Genomic DNA, 24257 nt, shown 5'->3' with positions numbered 1-24257 from the left:
TTGCTTAAGTTTGTAAACTCTGAAGAAAAATATTGACTTAGAAGCTACAAAGAATTGTAGCTAAAGCTACAGGATTTCCCTAAAGCTGTGTTCAAAGCTCATTATAATTGAAAATGAAGTACTGGTGGTCTGTATACAGTATCAACATTACATAAACCATCCAGTTGCTTACTACCCCAAATTATGAGGATGCCACCACCTCTGAATATAGCTCAGGGTTTTAATTTCCCCTTTTGACTTTTTCGCCTGCTCTTTCATCTGTGAGGCAAATCTCACGGGGTAACGGGTTTGTCAAATCTTCAAACCTAAAGTGTGAGCAATACTGATGCTTCAGCAGGCTTGACTAATGAACAGCACATCATTTATCCACTGCATGCAAACTCATTTTTTGCTCATTTGAGCTGCGATGTGTGGAATTACAAGAAACCTTGAGAGTAATTTTAAAAGGAAATGAGTTCAAAACGTTATTTCTCACTAAGTGTCAATCAAATTCAGGTGCGGTGCCATGCCACACGATGACTATTTCTGTGATGAGCTAAAAATAAGTCAACTACGATCACAGCCAAAAACACAACATGCAAGCCTTGAAACACTGAAAACATTTTAACAAGTGCGAAATAACATATAACAACAGCAAATTTTAAAAGCAAGGAAATAAAAATGTTTTACAAACCAAACCGTCATGCAGCACATAATCAGTGAGGAGTGAGCTCGTGGTTCTTGACCCTTTAACAACAGGGTCGGAAGCGAAGACAAAACTGCACATGGAAATTTATAAAGTATGGGAGGGGATGAAGTATAGGGGGTATACCCTGCTTCCTTTAGGAAGACAGGATAAAGAGGTTCTGTGTTTTTTTATGGATAAACCAAAAGGAAATGTGTTATGAATGAACCTTATTGGACCGTTCCCAAGGCGGCATTTAGATTGGACCACTGGGCTTCAACGATTAAAAGCTCACGCCACTGACTCATTAAGCTTTATGCAGATCAAAGAGTGTTAATCTGAAACAAACAAAACCATATATCCCAAAAAAACAAAAAAATAATGCCCATCCAAACCATTACACAGGCTGCAGATAAGACTATTTAGACATCCTAGCATGAAGCCTAACAACATTCTGTTGTGTTGCATTTGGGAAATAGTTTATTGTCTGTTGACAGGTTAAGCAGCTGCCTTTTTTCTTTGCGAGAGATTTGTCTCAGGAAATTTGGGGCTGGGTTGTTTCAAGCACTGCATGTTCCATCACAGAGCCATTAGTTTCTAATGGGATAACAAGAACGTTGGAAAGAAACGAGAAAAATATAATCATGCTGTCAGGATAATAGGAACAAGGTGAGGTGCAGCGAAATCGCAGTGTCGCTATATTGGATAAGAAAATAAAATTGAGCACAGAAAATTGAACCTCTGGGGTTTGTCGAAGTCAATTTTTGGCATCTTTTTAACAGAGAGCAAGAGAAACAAGATTAAGAGATAACTGGGCCTAAACACTTGTAAAACCTAACAAGTTAGGTCGGCATCTAACTAGTAGGGCTGTCACAATGATTAAATAATCGTCTCATCGCAATTGTCTGACCTCATCGTGATGATGTCAGATCACCGCGATGATTGCACATCTCTCTAAAATACACAAGGGGGAGCTGCAGCGCCTGCATAAATGAGACAGTATCAGATTACTTTTAACTATGTGTTATGTGTATTAATATTTACTGCCAGATAAACCTTGCAAAATATTTAATTTAAATATTTCATAAACAAAAAAATTTATGAGAATTAAATGTTAAAGCAGTAAACAAGCAATTAATCGTCATAAACGTCACAATTTATTAAACAATTAATCGTCAGCACAAAATTTCATAACCGTGACAGCCCTACTAACTAGTTGATGTTCTAGTCAATTTAGTAGTCAGAAATAGTGTGTGGATACATCTCTCAGCAGGCGAGAGTAAGAAACCTGAGTGCATTAAGTTCATTGCCAAAAGCCAATTCTTTTCCATAGTGATTGTTTACTATTTTTTCTTTTCACATTTTAATGACCAATATAATAAGAAATAGAGGCACAAGAATCTGTATTATTAAACGTAAATTTTATTCCCACTAAAGAGACCAACACGGCATGCTAAGACTATATACCAAGACTCCGAATGCGGTCTTTTATTCAGAACCTTTAACAAAATCAGTCCCAGATTTTTGCAAAAAGTGTCAGTAGGTGTGACACCTACGACCAAAATTGAGCGGTTTCGAGTCGACTAGTGGGACGCGGTCTTCAGAGCTACTCCAAGGGCTTTTAATAGGACATTCCCAACAGCTTGGCAGGAAGCAATCAATCCAATGATTTTGTGTCATAAGCTGACATTTAAAAGTACATTCAGATCAAAAGTTCAATTTCCAAGACTGTTTTCCTTCCTCTGAAGCTATTAAAACGGTCCATAAGTCGGTCCATAAGGTTCATTCAATTCTCACAGAGTTCACAGCACCGCACGCAAATGGAAAGGAAACATGCACGCTCACGCCATGACCACACCCCGTGGGGTGTGGCCAGGCGGGGCGACCAGGCAACAGGAAACAGAATGACAGACAGAGATCTCTACCTGAGCACCTCCGAGAGAGAGGAGTCGCTGTCATCCGACCTATAGGGCAGAACGGCAGTTGGGTTAGGGGAAGGTGAGGAGAGTAAGTAGAACACAGAGAGGAAGGGGGAGGAGCCTTTCAGGAGGCAGGCATCGGGGGGTGGGATAGGAACAAAAGGGGAGGAGTTAGCAGGAAGGGGTAAGCAAAGTTCATTGGATGGGGTTACTGGTAAAAGATTCAGGAGCCCACTCCGACCTACAGTTTAACAAACAAGCATCAACACCATGTATTCCCACAGCTGTGTTGTTTTAATAAATACTTAATGTCTCAATTCACCCAGCTATTATTTGGATCCGAGATGCTTTTATTGTGAGATAAAACATGACTCTCATAAAGAAAGGCGGGTGTTTTAGTCAGACACATTATCAATACACATTTCATTGAAGCAGCATCTCCTATTGAAATTATGACACCATTATAGCGTCCTCGGCTAAATGGCTCCAATTATTCACAGGGACAATATAAAAAGTGAGATATTTAAAACATTTAGTGGACACAGCAGACATCAGGCACACATTATACTAGAGCTATTATGTCAAATTGGATGATTTTGATGAGACATGTGAAAATAGGACGAGATCAAAACGCAACAGACAACAAATGATGTAGATAAGAATACATATGTTGGTGAAAAGAACTGTATATGTGGTTTAATAAAGTTATAAACATAAATTTGTTTTATATTTGCAGAAAATGTAAATGAATAATCAGGTTAAATAGCATCTGTGTTGGGAAATAAATCATATTGCCAGTAGAGCACTTGTACTGGAAGTCTATTAGGGCATTGCATCAGAATAAACAATAATAGTGTTTCAAACAGATCGGAAATATTAAATATACTTGTGGTGGTAGCCGGTGAATAAAGCAAACATTACACTTGAGATTGAACATGCACTTTAGAGCGTTAGTGCGTTCGTTCTCCGATCGACTCTGGTTTTACACACACTGTTAATCAGACCTGAAGTAATTAAACTGGGACCAACCCAGATCCGACAAACCATTTAAAATATAGACCCAGCGCAAACCGTCATTTTGGGGTTAAATAACGACTGTCGGGATTTACTAGAGATGCACATTGGATAATTAGCACTGAAAAGGTGTGGTGTAGTTATTTTTTGCGACTGACCTTATTGTGTATGCATTTCTAGGAGTTTACTTTTCAGATGCAAAATTTATGGGTGGAGATTATTTAAATTACTCACGCTACGCGATTTACTAATGTTTGCGTGTGATATTACTGGTATTTGCACCATTATTTAACGGCAAAAAAAGCATGCCTTAAATCATTTTGCGCTTAAAATGCCATTGTAGCTTTTCAGATGCAAAATTTTTGGGTGGAGATTATTTAAATTACTCACGCTACACGATTTACTAATGTTTGCGTGTGATATTACTGGTATTTGCACCATTATTTAACGGCAAAAAAGCATGCCTTAAATCATTTTGCGCTTAAAATGCCATTGTAGCTTTTCAGATGCAAAATTTTTGGGTGGAGATTATTTAAATTACTCACGCTACACGATTTACTAATGTTTGCGTGTGATATTACTGGTATTTGCACCATTATTTAACGGCGAAAAAAAAAGCATGCCTTATATCATTTTGCGCTTAAAATGCCATTGTAACTTTTCAGATGCAAAATTTATGGGTGGAGATTATTTAAATTACTCACGCTACGCGATTTAGTAATGTTTGCGTGTGATATTACTGGTATTTGCACCATTATTTAACGGCTAAAAAAAGCATGCCTTAAATCATTTTGCGCTTAAAATGCCATTGTAGCTTTTCAGATGCAAAATTTTTGGGTGGAGATTATTTAAATTACTCACGCTACACGATTTACTAATGTTTGCGTGTGATATTACTGGTATTTGCACCATTATTTAACGGCGAAAAAAAAGCATGCCTTATATAATTTTGCGCTTAAAATGCCATTGTAACTTTTCAGATGCAAAATTTATGGGTGGAGATTATTTAAATTACTCACGCTACGCGATTTATTAATGTTTGCGTGTGATATTACTGGTATTTGCACCATTATTTAACGGCAAAAAAGCATGCCTTAAATCATTTTGCGCTTAAAATGCAATTGTAGCTGAAAGGAGGAGACTCGGCAGAGATCAGATGGCGCGTGATACAAGAGGATTTTTTTTCACGTGTACGTTTATTTAATGCCAGAAAAACATATTCAGAAATATTGTTTGCAAAGCCATGTTATTTTTTATTTGAGTCACACAATAGCAGTTGTTTCAAAACATCTTGTAAACCTTGGCTTCGTTAGCTGGGATTACACACCCCGAATTTTCATCTGCGATGGTGCTGAACTCAAATGCATGTGGCGTTAGTAGATCACCCACCTGAGAATCAGCTCTGCTTATTTGCGACCCTGAACTAATTTGTGCTGCTCTTAATAGATTGTAAGGGTGTCAGGATTTTGATTTTAAATCAAAATCGGTCAAAATTAAGTCACAACCTCGAACTACGAATTAAAAAATGGAATCGTCAATGCTGTCATGCCCCCATGGCACGTCCGGTCGGCTTGCCAAGCGGGAAAAAAAACACTTGTTGAGTGCTGCGAGTCAACCTCCTCTACAGCCAGTCAAATGATAGCATGGCAGATGCGAAGACACCACGCCAGCACGTCCGCCTTCAGATGAACTCAGAGCGCGCGACCGCACGTGCACAGCAGAACGGCGTCTTACAGGACCGGCCGTACCTCCTAACAGAGACCAGTTTAAATTTTAATTGAGACCAGTTAAACTAATTTCAGTTACTTATGAAAACAACATTTAAACTTGACTTATTGGGGTATAGTCTCACAATCTCGTCTGACGGTAATAAAAGTGCGTTTTTAAGGTGCAAAGTACTGACAGGAATGTTCATCTGACAGGAAGTTTCGTTTTATCAGGTGTGTACCATATTTTTCCACTGGCAGCATGACTAACATGGCAGGGCATCTCCGGGTTCAAGGTCAGATATTATATTTCATAAAAGTTTTTTCTGCTTTTAAAAAAAAGTTAAAATTGAGAATCGAATTGAATCGTGGCCTTACAATCGAAAATGTAATCGAATCGAGGATTCAGAGAATCGTGACACCCCTAGTAGATTGCGTTGGTCATAATGGAAATCAGCCGTTGCGCATACGTTATTTAATTTGCGCCTTTTTAGTAAACAGATATTACCACTCCCAACTTTTGGAATTGCTCTCTCGCACTAATTTGTGCCGTTTAGCAAATCTGGCCCATAATGTCTTAAAAGCATAACACAAAAAATGTGTAAAAAAATTAACACATTTTTTTAGAGTGTGGGCGGTTGTTAATGTACCCAAGTAAAGTCAATGTGTGGGAAACACTGAATAAAATATGATTTAAAGCAAAAGGTCATTATATAGATTAGCAGAAGACCGCTGTGATCAAATCTATTAGTAACCTTTTCTTTGTTTTTCATTTACATCTAATCATTTGGACCATGAAATGGTGGTAAACCCAATAACTTGGTGGTAAACCCGGTGGAAAACACATCTACATGCAAAAAATTCCAGCCACAGGATTTAAATTGGTAAAGCGACACTGCTGCTTACTAAATGGCTGATTTAGACGATTTAATAAAAAAAACAGCTTTAAATTCTAGTTTTAATCTCTACATGACACTTACCCAATAGACTTTCCAAGGGACAAGTCGGAATAATTTTTTATGATGTGGTATTATCACATCACTGATATGGGCGATTGAGTTTAACATACATTGAACCAAAAAAAAAAAACTTTTAATTTTACATTTTACTTTATTTGATCAGATATTACAAAAGACTCTCCAGTAAATTCAATTTGGTTTTATCTTATGCAGAAAATAACTATGGGCTTTATGTCTTTCTCATTCCAAACAGGAACAGATTCACATAGTCTGATAATGAGGGTCAAGCCCACCAAACTTTTTCAGACTGCGCATTTACGTGCGACGCCCTTCAATGAAGGCAGGACAGAGTTAGAGAGTCAGAAGGAAAACAATATGAACTGTTGGAAGTCCCTCTGATTGGCTGAAATGTTAATGAAGTGTCAGGCATCATCTTTACAATACTGATTAAGTCAGAGTCAAGTTTTTATTTAAGAATGAGATTCATCTGCATGTGACCAATCGACAGGACAGTTTGCTTCGGCGTCCCTCTGACATTAACACCAATTTGAATGTTGATGAATGTCTATTAATATTGGCCTGCGTGACTGTCTAGCGTCTGCTGTCCGGTTGTGCTATTCTGCACTAACTCAAGCACAGACTGCATGGTTGTCAAGATTAAAACCTCATCAAGTCTACACAATCACTGGAGATATATAATAAAGATCACACTATAGAAAGCTTAGATGCAAAGACAGTTATTTTAATTAAGACTGGCAATTATTAACAGGTGAGATTATTCATGTAGCTTCAGCAGCCGATCCTATTACAGTACAATACTATCCGTTACCCGTGGTTGTAACTGTCAAGCTATAAATAGACACGTTTTTATAAAAGCACCATTAACGTTTTATGCAGTATAGAGGGTATGCACATGATGTCACCTTAGGCGAAAGTGACTGCGGTTACGCCCACTGAGTGGCAAAAAGTCTGAGCGGCAGCATTAACATAGCATGAAAACCGGGTCTAAAAAGAGTAAAGTAGTTGGTGTGATCGACTGCAAAAAACACTCGCAATGTCTGACCATATGCCAATGTCCACAGACTACTGGTTGTTTGGCAAGTTGTTAGGGTCACTGTTAAGGCCAACTAAAATAAATTGAAGCTGATGATAGTAGGTTTTATCTGGTTTTTGCAGCAGCCGCTGTGAAAACCAGCCATTTTGTTGAATGTTTTGCCACTCAACAGGGCGAGCTCCGGCGTGGTCACGTGGAAAACTGACGTTGTTTCATACCCTCTATAGCAGGGTTTCCAAACTGGTGTTTGCAAAGCCCTGGTGGTTTGCGAGGATGAAAAACAATTTATTACAATTAAATAATAAAATGTAAATAATAAAAAATTATTTATGCACTTTTTGGATGCGGTTCGTTGTTTTTTCCTGCTTTGTGCCCCCGCATATGAAAAGTGCGTACAATACACTGATACTCTTTCCTGAATGCCGAGGAGTCTAAGATGGCGGCATTTTCGGAAGCTAGTTATTTCCATTTGTAAAGTTTTAAATATGTATATTTCTCTTACAAAATTGCATCGATTACACTTAAAAGGCCTTTATTTAACCCCTCGTAGCCATGTGGATTACTTTTGTGAAGGATGGAGGCACATTTTTTGGACTTGAAGTAGCAGACCCCATATTAATAATAAAGATTGCAAGAGATATGGACATTTTCAAAAATATCTAAATATGTGTTTGTATAAAAAAAAAGATGGACACATGTAACTCGGGTAGCTTCAATGGGAGTAAATCATGGTGTAATTTTCGTTTTGGCTGAACTACTGCTTTAAAAAATTTTATATTGACTAAGTAAGGTCATGTCAAAGATTGAAATCAATGTGAAATCAACTTTGATGCTCTAATCTCATAGGTTTAAGGAAAAAAACACCATTTTCAATATTTTACTATTTTCTTACCTTAACTTAAATAAATTAATATATACACCTTTAATTTTTCAATGGGTGCACTTTTAATCTTTGTACAGTGCTTCTTGAATGTGTTAGCATTTAGCCTAGCCCCATTCCTATGGCTCCAAACACAAGTTTTATTTTGTGCCACCATACTTACTCGTGTTACTACTCATGTAACAGTCTTTAAATAAAGAAAACATGGAAGTGTTTGGTGGCTTCTAAATTCTTCCCTGTTTGGATCCTAAGGAATGAATGGGGCTAGGCTAAATGCTAACACATTCACGACGCGCTGTACAAAGATTAAGTGCACGCATTGAAAAAAGATAGTTATGTATTAATTTGTCTAAGTTGAGGTAAGAACATAGTAAAAGATTGAAAAACTGTGGTGTTTTCCTTTAAGATTATGAGACTTCAGCCTGGATTTCACAGCATTTTTTTTCTTGTGGCCTCTTCAAACATTACTAATAATGCTGACTTAACATGCAACAAAATTACTTCACTAAAAGTGGCCAATAGACAAAAACACAAAAACGGCAACACAATAAACAAGACAGAGGAATGGCATGGGCTTGGTAGAAATTAGATTAAGAAAACTCGACAGTGTGCAACGCTATGTGCTCTACCCAAAACACACACACACACATACACACGGTCATCCACTCTCAGAGTCTGCAATATTCAAGGGGCTGAAGAAATAATGAGATAAATCCCTGACAGGCGCATCAAATGACCAATTTAGATCTCTATGGCAATATCAGAGACTGCTGATTCAATTATGAAAAGAAAGTGCAAACAAAACCCATCTTCAGAGGGTGGAATAATTGGTTATCCTACCCTAATGTGCCCACTTGTGGTGTTATAATGAGAATTCACGGGAGCTGAACAACTCGCTGAAGCTTCTGCTGTCTGCTTTGAGTTATACTAACCATTCGGCTGCATTTAGAGATCAATAATGCCTGCGGCACATGCAGGGTTAAAGCACTGTGGTACCGAACCGCTGGGTTAATAATGCTTATAATAATCGAAACAACCTGTTAGAAAGCAAAGTCATTTATTTATAGCTAAATGAGGAAATAACTAATTGGGTGGAAAGGGAAAACAGCTGAAATCAACTTAGGAAGAGGTAGAAGAGTGCAAAATAAAAAGTGCGCTTCAATCCGGTTCCTAGAGGGCCACTGCAGAGTTTAGCTGCAACCTCAATAGGACACACCTGCTTATAATGATCAAGCATTCATGAAGACTATGATCAGCAGGTGATTGTTTTGGGTTGGAGATAAACTCTGGACACTGGCCCTCTAGGAGCCGGATTGGAAAGCTTTTGTCTAAAAGGGAAAATTACCTTTAATAAAGTTTTTGTGTAACGTGTGCATGTGTAATGAACTTACTTGTCGAGTGCGGAGCCCTGACTCTGGTTGCTGGTCAGGCGGGAAAAGACGTTGCGGTCGTTGCGTGTTCGGAGAGGAGGTGAAGAGGGAGGTGTGTATCCGACATCAGGACTTCTGAAATAAGCAAAGACAAACAACAGTTCGTCTAATGGATGAAAACAGTACAACCTTTACTGTACGATTTAAAATGGGTCATATAACTACCCTGTTAAAGCGATAGTTCAGTAAAAATGTAAATTACCCCATGCACCTTCAAGCCATCTGAGATAAGCATGTCCAATTTGAGTTATTTAAAAAATAATGCCCTGGCTCTTCCAAGTTTTTTAATAGTAGAAAATTTATTCTAAACTGCAAGAAAACAAGATACACTTTGGGATAGTCTTTATCTGCCTTTTTTTCTGTTTAGTGAGCGACAGGAAGAAACAGCGCATTTAATTTAGTGACTCTTCTGACTGTGCTAATAGCGTTATCCTAAACCATCCGCTGACTGTTTAGATATAACATGAATATACATCTGTAAAAATATGCACATAGTTTGTTATTCAGTCGCTGGGTGCACTGCATTATATAACAGTACATATACAGTAATACTGCCAAAATCTCTGTGTATAATGATGATGCTAGACTCTTAACGTTAGTCAGTTCGTGGAAGTTAATGACGGTTAACATTAATTAACTCAATTAATATTTCACGTTTAATTACTATTTTTACTGGTTTTAATGTCAAACAGGACATATATAAGAATTACATTATTTATCCCTTAGTTGCATTAAAGTACAGTATATGACAGTTCAGAGGCTAGTAGCAAAAGCGCAAACATTAAAGAAATATTCAATTTTCTTAAAAGAAAAATGGTTTAAAAGTGGATATTTTTTATTTTTCTTGTCAAAAATGACAATCGTTTCGCTAGATAAGACCCTTATGCTTCATTTGGGATCGTTTATAGTCATTTGAAACTCCATTGAAAAAAACTGTTAAGTGTTGAGTTAAGTATTAAATGTTGGGCTCTATTAAAGTCCATTAAAATGAGAAAAATCCTGCAATGTTTTCCTCAAAAAACATAATTTCTTCTCGACTGAACAAAGAAAGACATCAACATTTTGGATGACATGGTGGTGAGTAAATTATCTGGATTTTTCTTTTAAGAAAATTGAATATTCCTTTAACCTGGCTTTGAGAGCAAATGTGACGTAATGACGTCACAGATATGCAAATTAGTATGTCAAGAATTGATTCTGAATCGAATCAGGACCCTAAGAATCGATTCTGAATCAATTAATGAGGGTCCAAGCGATTCCCACCCCTACTAGGTGGCGCTCTTACCAAAACTTACCATCAACTAATTCAAAAACAGTAAAAACTCTGTGTGTTTTGATCGTCATCTGAATCTGATCTCTAAAAAAAAGTCCTTGTGCAAATGCAATTATCTCAGCTTTTTGCTCTAAAGTTGGCATTTTTGAAGTAACCTACCCATATTTGTAAGGTGATACAAAGAGAACTAATGAATAGAGGATGGAACTTTTTTCCGTTACTTTTGTTTATTTGATTATTTGTTTTTAAGCAGAAAGACTGTTCTTTCATTTGATATATTGTAAATATTTAAATATTTATAGAAGAGAATCTCCTGGAAGGCATTTTGTAAAACTTTTGTGAAAATCACAAAAAAAATGCTGGCAGGGAATGAGTTATTTCCTTGGAGCCATGCGGATTACTTCTGTGAAGAAAGGATGCACTTTTTTAGGCTTGAAAGTCGAGGACCCTGTTTACTACCATTATAAAGCTTGGAAGAGCCAGGACATTTTCTAAAATACCTGAAATTGTATTCGTCTGAAAGATGATGGCTTGAGGGTGAGTAAATCATCTGTAATTTTACATTTTTGCTGAACTATCCCTTTAATTCAAAAGGAAGTGTGTAATTCTTTTTAGATAACAAAATATTAACTACGTAACTATAGATGTTGGCTCCCATTGCTCCATAGGTCAATGTCCATGAACAGTGTTAACACTGCTATTACAGCAGCATGTGTTGCTTTCAAAACATTGTTATTTGTATGAGTATCCTAACCACCGAAAAATGGCAACATTGTCCCAAGACTCCCAACCAAGGGTGTGAGTTTGAGGCAGGACTATTTCTTTTGGCCAACTAATGGAAATTACCTTATTATAGTCATTTTTTGTTGGGTCCTAATGCAAAAATGTATGATTCTTAAATGTTGAATAATCATTATTATTGCAATTACTGAATTAAATGTGCACGTTACATGGTCAATATTAAAAATAGGAGGAAGTAGGAAGTGTGTACTGTACAGTATGCAGTAAGCAGCATGCTAACCTTCCATTCTGAATGTGGCCCAACATATACATGTCACATTTTCAGGTGATGTAGTTACCTGTATGGCTGGCCTCGATCATATGACTGCCTCCTTGTTAGTGGAGATGTGTCTGATGCTCTGGACTGTCTTGGACTGAATCAAACAAACAAACAAACCATTACGCTACAGATAGCAGATTATTTACTATGGGTGAGATTCCTTAAAAATGATTTAGCATTGGTCGTATTAAACTGCACGCACAACGTGTGTCCCCTGATGGGGAGGCTGATGGTTCGAGACACCAGCTCTCTTGAATATGGCTCTTTAAGAAGCAGGCCGTTCTCGTGGATCTCTGATAAAGAGGCCAGTGACTTGGTGATGTTCTTGGTGGTGAGGTCCATAATGGGGCCCAGGTATTCGGCAGACACCGCCTTCATTTGTGCAGAGAGTCGAGGCTCAACCTGTGAGAGGACGCAAGTAAAGATATTAACAAATACAACACCGCCACCTGGTGGTTAATCTGTCAACACACAGAACAGAAAAGTAACAGAAAGTAAAACGAGCTTTACCTTCACTTTAAAGTCATCTTGACTCGCAGACAACTTCATCTGGGAGAAACTGTGGCAGAATAAACAACGATGTTTATATTAAAACCAACATATTCGTTTAGGTCAAGAAACGGTACGTGTTGGTGTGAATGCAGTTCATACCAGCTCTCTGACACCTGACTGATCTCAGACGCCTCTTCATCTGTGCTTGCATAGCCATTCTCTGCACAATACACAACAGAAATATTAAATATATAAAAAATAAAAGCTGCTGAATAAAGTAATTAAATAAAAAAAGTTTATACCCTGTTGGACATTGTGAATAAGGGCATGTAATTCTGGGATACATTCAGCCTTTTCCCTCAGAGCATCCAGGATCACGTGATTTTGGGAGGAGCCAATCACATCCGTCTGGTGTAACTGACCTTCCAGCAATCGAATCTGAGCTTCTTTCTGAGCAACCTGCAAGCCCTAAAACATACACAATGCACATAAATCATTTCTTTAACCTATTTAGACAATGAATGAATGAAGCACTTTTATCTAAACTTACCTTGTCGATGGAAGCTTTGAGAAAATAGTCCAGGAGCGAACGAGCTTCAGCCAGTGAACAGGAACTGATGACCACTGATGTGTCCACTGAATCCAGCTCATCCTACAGGAAACATGCAACATCATCTTACAAAAAACAATGTCTGCGTCCGAAATCTCTAAAATGCTGCCTTAGGAGGCAATGGCATGTCGGCATCAAATCCAATGTTTGGAAAAATCAAATGGTGGCCAAGAAAGTGGCTGGAGCACAAATTTAGTGTAAATAAGGCTATATTCAAGCAGAATTATGTTATGCTGCCAATGAAGTCTGTCCGATTGCATTTCCCGGAGCTGCCTTCATGCCGCCGAAGTCATTGCCTCACGAGGCAACAAGTCAGCTGCCTTAAATAATCACTGAAAAAGTCATGCAAACTTATTTAGGCCGCATACTGAATAAAATCAGCTTTAGAAAGTGAACTTTAGACAAAAAAACATCTGATGGGGGGCTTTACCTTTGTCTCCTCGATCTGTACGATGGTGGCCTGGCAGTCTGTCAGACTGTCACTGATATAGTCAATGTTGGCATTGAGAACTTCAATCTCCTCGTTCATCTCATGAAGTTCTTGTTCCCTGAAGCCCTCGCTCAGTAATTTCTCTCTCTTACGCAACAGCGCCTCCTGCTGCATTGACAGCTCCTCACGTTTCTAAAGCACAAAAGATCAAATAAATGTTCCTCTGGCTGACAACATACTAATTGTCAAAGTAAGGAACAAAGTTGTACCTCGAAGTCTGGAGAGTATCTAGGAATTATTGATTTATTGTCTTATCTATTGAATAATGGAGGACCAAATATTAAGAAATAAAAGAAATTTAAAAATAAATAAAAGTAAAAAGAAGAAAATAAAGAAATAAATGGCCTAATGAAAAAATTCTAATAATTTTATAGATTTAGTAATTAAAATTTTGGTGTGGTAAAATGTTTAACTTATTTTTCCATTAAATTTTCTGTATGCATTTCTTTTTTTGGTTTGTGTTTATTTGTGCATTTATTTATTTACTTTATTTTGATCTTTTTTATAAAACATATCAAAAAAATTGACATTTATTCTTTTATTTATTTCAAATTATTTTTATTTTGGTTTGGTCCTTCATACAGAATACTACAAAAAAAAACATAATATATGTGACCCTGGACAACAAAACCTGTCATAAGGGTAAATGTTTTTAACTGAGATTTATGCATCATCTGAAAGCTTAATAAATAAAAAGATGTATTGATGTATGGTTTGTTAGGATAGGACAATATTTTGAATATTTAAAAAAAAACTCAATATTGATAAAATCGCCTTTAAAGTTGTCCAAATGAAGTCCTTAGCAACACATTACTAATGAAAAAAATATTGATAGATATATATATATGAAGAGTTTGGTTCCAAAACGCAATAAACGCCATTTTTGAAAAAAATGAGTTACTGCCAAAATCACTATTATATCAGGTCAGTAGTTAAAAGTAAATAATTAATTTTACGCAAAATCCAATACCCGCCGTGATATTCTGTCATCTTTTCTCCCTTTTTTCCCAAAATGCGACAAACGCCACTGCTGCTTTTTTACAGAATGCAATAAATCCATTTCTGATATTACAGCGGACCATTCACGCAATGTAAACAAACATGGCGGCGCGCTGAGAACACGGAGTCCTAGTTTTCCTCATCTACTTTGTACTTCGTGATCAACAAACAAAACAAAATAATACTTTAATAGCATTGCCAAACCTGTGATGGTTTTCTGTGACGGGAAAGAAACGTAAGCCATCAACAGCTAATAATTTCCGCGAGAGGCACTCGGTTGCTTGTTCTCCAGACAGCATCAAGCTTCTCATGCTAAAACATTGTGTTCTTCATATAACAAAGTAAGTGTTTTGGTTAATGCCATTAATGTTTATTTTTTAATCATTGTATACCACTAGTCAACTAAATAAATATAAAATGGTAAAGATGAATGCACATTTATACATTGATTTAATAGATTTATAGCATTTTGAAATAAAAAACTGTCATGGATTTATTGCATTTTGTGGAAAAAAGAATTCGTTTTTATAATAAATCTTTGAAAATCAAGTTATGGATTTGAATTTTTTATGTTTTTATGACCTAAAGATGCTATGTGAAAGTTTGTAACAGAAAATAGTGGTTTTCATCTTGTCACTTTCTTGGTATAGAAAACACGTTTTTACCGAAATTTGTCAAAATGGATTTATTGCGTTTTGGAACCAAACTCTTCATATATATATATATATATATATATATATCTTCATGAACATGATCTTTACTTAATATCCTAATGATTATTGTGTGGCATAAAAAATAATTTTGACCTACACAATGTGTTGTTGGCTACTGCTGCAAATATACCCACGCAACCTATATAACTGGTTTTTTGTCCGGGGTCACATATACCCCCGTTTTCACAGACAAGGCTTAAAGCAAGTCCTAGACTAAAACACATGTTCCAGTTGTCTCAAGTGAAAATAACTTGGACATATAAATCTTAAAATATATCAGTGGGATTGCTTTGTTTTAAGATACACAGCGCAACGTATTTTTCTAAGGCATGTTTACAAAAAATACTTAAAATGTCTTAATTTAACTAAGGCCTAGTCATGGATTTACCTAAGCTTGGTCTGTGAAACCGAGCCATAATGTATTATATAATATATATTTTTTAGACCTTAATAAGTCGATCCATATCAGCTTCTACATTGGTGATGGTCATTCTCTGCATCACAATGTCCATGATTCTCCTCTCCAGAGCTTGCCACTTCTGACGGGCTGTTTTAGAGAAACTAGTGCTCGTACCCTTCCGCTGAAACTGTTTCCTGCTGCTAAAAACAAAATTCGAAAGTACAACCTTATTAATCAACACCTAACAGACCTATACACTAGAAAACACTACTAAGATGAATCTTGCTTTAGTTTTAAAAATAAGCATCTTAAAACAGAATATGACAAGCTTTAATCATTTCTGAGTAAAACTGAATATTCAAGGAAGAAATAAAGTGGGTTGGGAATTGATTTTAATAATCCCCATCTCTGTGGCCTTGAAAACATCAACAGTAAAAACTTTAGATACAGATAATAATCGTATATTTCTTGCTATATTTCTGCTGCTGGCCATTTTTCCTCCACTCCCATGGTTCTCGTTCTCTCCCAGGTATCCATTGAGTTTGGTGTTCCACTGGCGTATGATGCTGGACACAGAGCGAGTAGATTCGGGTTCAGAGGATGTTGCGGTTGTGCTGGCAGACAGCTCTGCTCCAGAGTCCACAGTGATGTGTCTACGGGCCACACGTCCGGCTACCCGCTCTGACATGGGCTTGGCCAAACGCCTCAACGCTGTCACTTCTTGCGTTTTTCTTCGCAACACGATCTCCTGCTGCCGCTTCTGAGACTCCAAAGCATGAATCTGATACTGATGAAGCAAGCAGACAGTTTTTTAGACAGTCGAAGTGAGGCTAAACCTGTATCTGTAATTTCTGTATATTATAAACCACAAAAAACAGCTAGCAGAATCGACTGTAAATCAAAGTGCATGTATTGTGATCCTCAAACCTCTTGTCTTCTCTGTTCTTTCTTTAGTTGTGCGATTTCTCTGTTCCTCTTGGCCTCGATCATCCTCCTCCTCTGTTGTTCTTCTTTCATTTGCTTCATCAGCGCCACCTATAGATCAGATGACCGACACGCACCGTGAGAACCACAGTTAAAGGGACAATAAGTAAGATTTTATTAGTCAAAAATCAATGTCTTTATTCATAAATGTGTCCTCATTGGTGTCAAATGACCTCTGCCAGTGATCTGACTTTTCTAAGCTTAGAATTTCTTCTCTTTATTTACATTGAACAGGTAAGTCCAAGAAGGCTTCCATATCGTTTTGCCATATTGAAAAACTATAATAGCAGAGAGGGACAAAAAGCTCTACGCATTTTCGTTCAGAACACGTGAACTAGCTGAAACTGACAAGAGATCAGTGAGTACATAATGGCTACCGTGGTTGCAACATGCATTTGGAAAAGCGAGGCGCTAGAGAGCACTATTTGTTTGAATGCAAAATACAATTTCACAATTAGATGAGGGAAAATCCTACTTATTATCTCTTTAAAACACAGCTGTGTCTGGAAAAAAATTGTCGTTAACAGCATAAAATATTTGAGTTAGTTTGTCATCATAGTGCTGTATATTGAAAATGTATTTAATTTATTTGGTTTATGCGAATAGGGACAGTTGCAATATACATGTACCAAAACCAAAGCAACAGGCCTCTTATGCAAGTATTAGAGTTTGTAGGTCATTTTATTTAGACTTTGTATTGGCAAAATGTAAAACTAATTGATAGTTTATATTTCAGTTCAGTTAGAAGCAAATATTTGTATTGATGATTGTAATCTAATTATTTTATGTGTTATTTGTGTTTTGATAGATGTTTTGTCTCATATTCTACATTAAAAGTAATGTCTTTTTTATTTGGGCAACTTGCATTCATTTCGGGCTACCAAAAACTGGCTACCAGGGTTTTTAAACATTTTGCAAGCCCTGGGTTGGCATTTGCTCGCTGTCTTTAATATTTGCTTGTACGCATGAGTATTGAGATCTGTTTCGTGTCATTTTGTGCTTAAATATTTAAATTGGCCAATAAGGCCAGTGACCGTTTCATTGATGCTAACACCACACATTAATTTTAATATGTTTGTAATAATTATCTTACTATGTAATAATTATCTTAATGATGCACAGAAATAACTAAATTTTTTCATTGACACACCTTTTTTTTGAGACGCTATCACGACAATGACTAGCTAAAAATGGCTCTATGGTGAGTAAAACATGACGAGACGCTTTCGAGTTTTCGTTGACGAGACGAGACGGAACGAAAATGATTATAGGTCTGACGTTCACATTGCATGTCATCTCTGCCTATTTGCGTGAAATCTGTCTGTTTTTAGCTAAAAAGTATCAGCAATGCTGCCGCTTTCTATCCCTGTTTTGGGTACGCCCACCACCCGGCTGCCGTCATGCCGCGCACCAGATTTCACACAACAACACACCTGCGGCTGTGGCGAGTTCGAAGGACCGTGGCGGTGACGCCAATAAACGGAAAAGATGAGATGATTTATGGACATACTTTCAGTATAATCCATCAGAAAGAAAAACGGAATGCATATTGGGAGATGACGGCAAATGTGGCCAAAAACTAGGTGGGAAGAATACCAACCTCAAGCGGCACCTGAATGCTCATCACACTAATATTTTTTTAAGGTAACTAACAAGTCACGCTGTTAACATATCATATACATTCAATTTTACTCGACAATCGGCTTGTGACACACTTCATGGTAAGCTTAAGGTTTTACATGTATCTACTTGTCAAAGCTAAGCCCATTTCCAATAATGTTTGTAGTGTGTTTAAATAACAAGGCAAGGCACGCATTTCTTAACTTTATAAGCGAGGTCTCAGCGTAACACACACAACTCAACATGAGAATATATCAGGCTCAACTTTTTTGTTATGACATGCGCAGAAGGCACACCGACTAAAACAACGGCAAGCCCTTAGGGACAACCTTAATGCACATTTTAATAGTTTTACTTAAAGGGACACAAGGCAGCATTTTTATGTTAATAAATCATCTTCGTAAGTCGGTATATGGTTAAATGACTCATTACATGACGAATGAAGACCCTCTCGCCCGCCCCTACCGTCTGTAGGAAGAATACCCCACTTGCAAGTTCGCTGTATCCGACCCGGTGTCATTCAGTCTCGTAAAGTCTCAGATATAGAAAGCATTTACTCCCAGACACTAGGGGGAGCTAGTAGAGAAATAATACTCAGACTTGCCTGGTGTGCCTTTAAATTGACTTAAACTTGTCTAAAATCTTTTTGTGTTTTCGTCGACTAAAACTTGACTAAAACTATCAAGTTTATAAGTGACTTAAATGGGACTAAAACTAAAAAGCATTTTTGTCCAAAAGACTAAGACTAAAACTAAAAGTGCTGCCAAAAACAACACTGTCTCTTATGTTGCAGTAAATTAGGTAACTATGTAAAAAAATTCCAGCAACATTGCTACGCAAAAGTGCCTTTTAGAGCAGTGTCTGATGCGCATTTTTTATTAAATTGCGTATGCGCACTTGCGTACCAGTTATGTGCACCCCTGCACATTTATGTCCAAACACCTTGTAAAAGTGGATTTTGCATAATAGGTGCCATTTAAAAAAAATAAAGCTACTAAAATAAACCTTAAAACCTGAACTCTTTTATGCTGTTTAATAAAAAAAATATATTTTGCTAAATTATGATAACCACACAGCTGACATAAATAAATAAATAAATAAATAAATAAATAAATAAATAAATAAATAAATAAATAAATAAATAAATAAATAAATAAATAAATAAATAAATAAATAAATAAATAAATATTTTGGAAGTATTGTGATAAATGATGAAGAAGATACTTTGATAAATGATGGTAAGCACACAGTTGACGGTACCCATTAAATTCCCTCATATTTTTTATTCCTACTATGGAAGTCAATGGTCACTATCTGCTGTGTGTTTACCATCATTTCTCAAAATATCTTCGTGTTCATCAGAAAAAAAAACTCATATAGGTTTAGAACAACATGAGGATGAGTAAATGATGACAGAATTTTCATTTTAAAGTGAACTATCCCTTTAAAATGTTGTGCTCCTATTTATCCTTACTTCCTCCAGGGGGCAGCATTATTCTAAACATGAAGGTTTCCTCCTCTCACCTTGACCTTCTTCATCTCAGCCACTTCAGACTGCAATTTCTTCAGCTCTCTCTCATATCGGCTCTGGTTCTTCAGCAGACGAGCGTGTTCTTTCTGAGCCGCCTGCAGCTTGAGAAGATCTCTGTTCATCTCCTTCAGACGCTTCTCGTACTCGGATTTAATCTTACTGGCCTTTTCTTCGGTGTAGTTCTCCATGGACACTATTTTTACGCACAAAAAAGCGTAAAAGTTCACATTCTGCACACACTTAATACAGCCACAAACACAGAAAGTGTGAAACTCACTGAGATTGTGCAGCACGCGGTCTCTCTCCAGCTGAGTGTCTCTGATCTTGTTTTGAAGAAGAATGAGTTTCTCCTCGTACTGGTTCTTCAGCGTGAGGAGCCGCCGCTGGCTGTTCTCCAGCTCGTCTATGAGTTTCTGCTTGATCTCGATCTCACAAGTTAGATCAGCAAGATCCGCCTGGAGGTTCACTGTGAGGGAAGGTCAAAAGGTTGTAGGGTTAAAGGTGAGGAAATACAAAGGACTGATTGGACAGTGGTACCAAATGCATCCCAGAATGCACCTTTCTCCTCTGAATCAGAGTCAGAGTCCACCAGGCTCTCGTCACTGTCAAACTCTTCCTCTTCCCTGGTTTCCTCTTCTTCATCCTCATCACAGCCGTCCTCAGCCTGATCGTCTTCCTGGAGGGGATACATGCCATCCTGAACAAAAGACAAAGCATTGTGTTAGCATCGCAAAAGGTTGTGGGTTCGATCCCAGGAAACACACATATTGAGATAAAATGTATACTTTGTATTGCACTCTAAGTCGCTTTGGATAAAATTGTCAAACAAAACGCATAAATGTTAAACAAAACTAATATGGAGCATTTGATGGCGACTGCAAATAAAATTTTCTTGTTGTGTAATGAATTGCAATTTCAGAACATGGCAATCCATTGAATTAGGCAAGCCCTGCTATACCTTCAAAATGTCTTCCCAGCAATGTGTTCTCACCTCTTCAGGTTCATTATCAGAATCCCCGTCTCCATTTTCTCGTCTTTCTACGTTTTCCCTGCTCAAGTCATTCTCGCTCTTTTCTCCATTTTCCTGAGGAAGAAGTTTGGCTCTCTTCTTCAAACCCTTTTCTTTCTCAGGACTACAAAGACAAAAAATAGGTGGTACATCACATGCAGACTGTAGTGTATATGCAACACCAATGACCTTGAGTTCAATTGCCAATAAATGCATGCATTCATAAAATGCAAAACCTTAATGCACTGTGACTCCCTTTGGATGAAAGCGTCTGGCGAATGCATAAATATGAATGTAACAGAGCTTTGATGTAACCACTTCAGCATTTATTATAACCATTTCAATCACTCAGGAGTACCTGAAAATCCTGATATTATAGACATTTCCACTAAGAGCAGAGGCGATCATCATTTAATCATCACGAGACCGTACCACAGGGAGAGATTTATTTTAAGCCTTCACTTTTTACCCTTTCCCGACGAGTCGTGTCCTTCAACAGTAATAAGTTCTGGGGTTGAGACATTACACATGCCCTCTCTCTCATTACAAACACATTAAATCAGTTCTGATGAGCAGGATATTACTCCAATAACACATAATATACTGATGTGCTGAGAGATGCTTGTATCCGTGCCAGCCTGCTGAGTGCATTGGGACATACTGGCACACACAAACATATAAATCTAATCGTGGGACATTTTAAAGCTTCTTATATGCTCAGTAACAATTTTTTTATTATAGGCGGACAAGGATATTACAGTGTTGCAGATCTGATGTGCAAGAGCTTTGTTTATGCCCGAAGAGAGAGCCAGAAAGGAATATGTGACACTGTGTTCATGACTAAGACATTAACTTCTAAATTCAGTATATTTTCATACACAAAGATTTTTTTGTTTTGGATATGCGTTCAATTTTCAGATAATGGGAAGCACACAGTTGACCCTTTGACTTTTATAGTGGGAAAAACAAATACTATGGGCGCCGTCAACTGTGTACTTATAATCTAAATATTTGAAGAGTTTCGTTGCAAAACGAGATAACTCCGTTTTTAAAATTTTTGTCAAAACATGTTTATTATTATGTTATTATTTGTTTTATGGTCCTACTTATCTGTATTTTTTAAGTTATGAAGGTAACTTAAAACCAACTGCAGTTGAATTGATATTAATTGGAATGCACAACCAAAAAACGAGATTTCTGAAAAATAAAAAAAACCGTTTGCAACGAAACTCTTCATTTTATTTTCTGTTTAACAAAATAAATAAATATATATACATGTTTCGAACAACATGGGGTGAGTCAATAAGGACTTAATTTTTGGATGAACTATCCCTTTAAGCCCTGTCTGGGAAACCGCCCCTTTGAATATTTGGACTAAACTAAATAAGGTATAATTTCACATAACACAATGTTTTGTATGGTTTCTATGTGATGGCTTACTGACCCAAGTTAAAGGGGTCATATTATGACATTTTTTTTAAAGATGTAAAATAAATGTTTGGTGTCCCCAGAGTACATATGTGAAGCTTTACCTCCAAATACCATATAGATAATTAATTATAGCATGTTGAAACTGCCACTTTGTAGGCCTGATCAAAAATTTGCAGTTTTTGTGTGTCCTTTGAAATGCAAATGAGCTGATGAAATGCAAACATTTAAATTGAAACTTAATTGTGCTGTCAATTATTTTTTTTCTCTCTTTCTCTCTGCATTAAATGGCGGGTTGGATAGTGCAGATTGAGGAGTGGTATTATTGTAATTGGCCTTGCTACCTACCTTTTTTTTTTACAAACTAAATTTTCACATGCTTGCAGAGAATGGTTTACCAAAACTAAGTTACTGGGTTTCACATTTTCTAGGTTGATAGAAGCACTTGAGACCCAATTATAGCACTTAAACATGGAAAAAGTCAATTTTTAGGGCCGTTTTGTTGCCTTCCTTTTGAAATTTGTAGATTTTATGTCTAGAAAATGTTTGGACATCCTCAGTCGCCAAGTCCTCACCTCTTTCTCCTCTGGTTTCTCTCCTTTTTCTTTAGTCTCTCCACGTCTAATTTGGCTTGACGAATCACATCTGTCATCTCTGCATCCATGGAAACAGAGGGGGAGGAGCAATGAGAGAGTCCTGGAGTAGCCGGATGAGAGGGGGTGAACGAAGAGCGCGAAGAGAGACGAGACAAACTCCGCCTAAGAGACTCGTTTATGGCTTCGCTCTCCAACAGCTTAGACCTGAGAGAGAGAGAGAGAGAGAGAGAGAGAGAGAGAGAGAGAGAAGAGAAAAGACAGAGAGAGAGAGATGAGTTTTCAAAGCTAAGGTAAGAAATCAAGAGAGAACGTGTCATTGTCTACTCGTTTACCTGAGCTCTTCAATCTCTCGAATGTAGTTCTGAATTAGATTGCCAATCTCCTCGTTTGTTTCACCTGAGCAAAATGAAAAAGATTTTTCAATGAAGTCATTGAAAACATAAAAGCAATAAGTATGAACTGAATCATTGACACACACAATTCATGAAATCAGATTCAATGAAATACATCAAACGTATTGACTGATTCGACAAACAACACGAGTATCATAGTCATAGAGAAACTTAATGAGAAAATAAAAAGCACATTAAATATTGATAATTTAATAATAAAAAATGATATTTAATATATTACAAGAAATGTATCTTATATACAGGGTGCGATTTGCTGTGGGGGTGGAAGGATTATCCCCCTCTGGTCTTTATATCCCTACCTTTGATTAATTATTTTATCCCTGGTGGGGACAAAATTTATTCCCCCCGAATAATGGTCATTAAACGGCCATATAAACGGCCTAAAATAAAGATAATTTAAAGTAAAAGCGCTGCCACGCAATACTGCAAACAACAGTAAAATCAGGAATGGAGTATTACTTCTGCTCCCGTCTTATTTTATTTCAACAGTAACAAGAAATAGCTTAATACCCTGAATAATCAATATAAGCTCATGTTTTATAATTTATTTTCAAAATAAAAATATTTAAAAAATATCCCCCTCTGATTTTTTCACAAATCTATATGCATAATGCAATTGTAATACCCTCTCCAACCACTAGGAGTCCCTCACCTGTTTTAGTGAGCAGCAGATTGACTCCGTTTGTAAGGAGCTGAGTGACCCGTGTGTTGAGATGATCGATGGTTTCTTGCATGGCTTTGACTCTCATTCGCAGCGTATCATTCTCCTTCTGGAGCATAGAGTTCTCCTGAAACAAATCGCTAAATCCCTCAGATCCATCTTCACAGGCCACTCGCTTTCCCTGAGAAACACAACGAATATAAGAATGAATAAAGCAAGACAGTGACCCCGTCCAACCCCGACCCATCCCCCTTAACCACCTCCTCTCATCCGTCACATCTCTCAACACCATCACGGCTAAACGTTAACCGCCATCACCACGTTTATCTTCCAGGTCAGGCCGAGGCGCTGA

The 24257-nt window shown here is 37.2% G+C and overlaps 1 protein-coding gene across 4 annotated transcripts in view; it reads right to left on the bottom strand.

Moving 5' to 3' along the window:
- kif21b (kinesin family member 21B) overlaps nucleotides 1-24257 on the bottom strand; it is a 115454-nt gene that overhangs the window by 31320 nt on the left and 59877 nt on the right. For 3 of the 4 annotated variants that reach the window (XM_073875905.1, XM_073875902.1, XM_073875904.1), the window contains exons 9-27: nucleotides 23897-24086; nucleotides 23164-23227; nucleotides 22811-23035; nucleotides 20790-20931; nucleotides 20357-20495; nucleotides 20076-20264; nucleotides 19792-19991; nucleotides 16591-16698; nucleotides 16151-16450; nucleotides 15710-15865; nucleotides 13492-13683; nucleotides 13002-13103; nucleotides 12754-12919; nucleotides 12611-12671; nucleotides 12470-12518; nucleotides 12162-12361; nucleotides 11979-12053; nucleotides 9588-9701; nucleotides 2590-2628 (exon numbers count right to left, since the gene is read on the bottom strand). In XM_073875905.1, the coding sequence (XP_073732006.1) occupies nucleotides 2590-2628; nucleotides 9588-9701; nucleotides 11979-12053; nucleotides 12162-12361; nucleotides 12470-12518; nucleotides 12611-12671; nucleotides 12754-12919; nucleotides 13002-13103; nucleotides 13492-13683; nucleotides 15710-15865; nucleotides 16151-16450; nucleotides 16591-16698; nucleotides 19792-19991; nucleotides 20076-20264; nucleotides 20357-20495; nucleotides 20790-20931; nucleotides 22811-23035; nucleotides 23164-23227; nucleotides 23897-24086 (2711 nt within the window). The remainder of the gene's footprint in view (nucleotides 1-2589; nucleotides 2629-9587; nucleotides 9702-11978; nucleotides 12054-12161; nucleotides 12362-12469; nucleotides 12519-12610; nucleotides 12672-12753; nucleotides 12920-13001; nucleotides 13104-13491; nucleotides 13684-15709; nucleotides 15866-16150; nucleotides 16451-16590; nucleotides 16699-19791; nucleotides 19992-20075; nucleotides 20265-20356; nucleotides 20496-20789; nucleotides 20932-22810; nucleotides 23036-23163; nucleotides 23228-23896; nucleotides 24087-24257) is intronic. The other variant, XM_073875903.1, reaches the window with a different exon arrangement.

The sequence above is a fragment of the Misgurnus anguillicaudatus genome, chromosome 14 (genome assembly GCF_027580225.2).
Source record: "Misgurnus anguillicaudatus chromosome 14, ASM2758022v2, whole genome shotgun sequence".
In the NCBI taxonomy this organism is placed as follows: domain Eukaryota; kingdom Metazoa; phylum Chordata; class Actinopteri; order Cypriniformes; family Cobitidae; genus Misgurnus; species Misgurnus anguillicaudatus.
The sequence above is the reverse complement of the archived record's forward strand: the minus strand, read 5'-3'. Positions and strand labels throughout refer to the sequence as shown.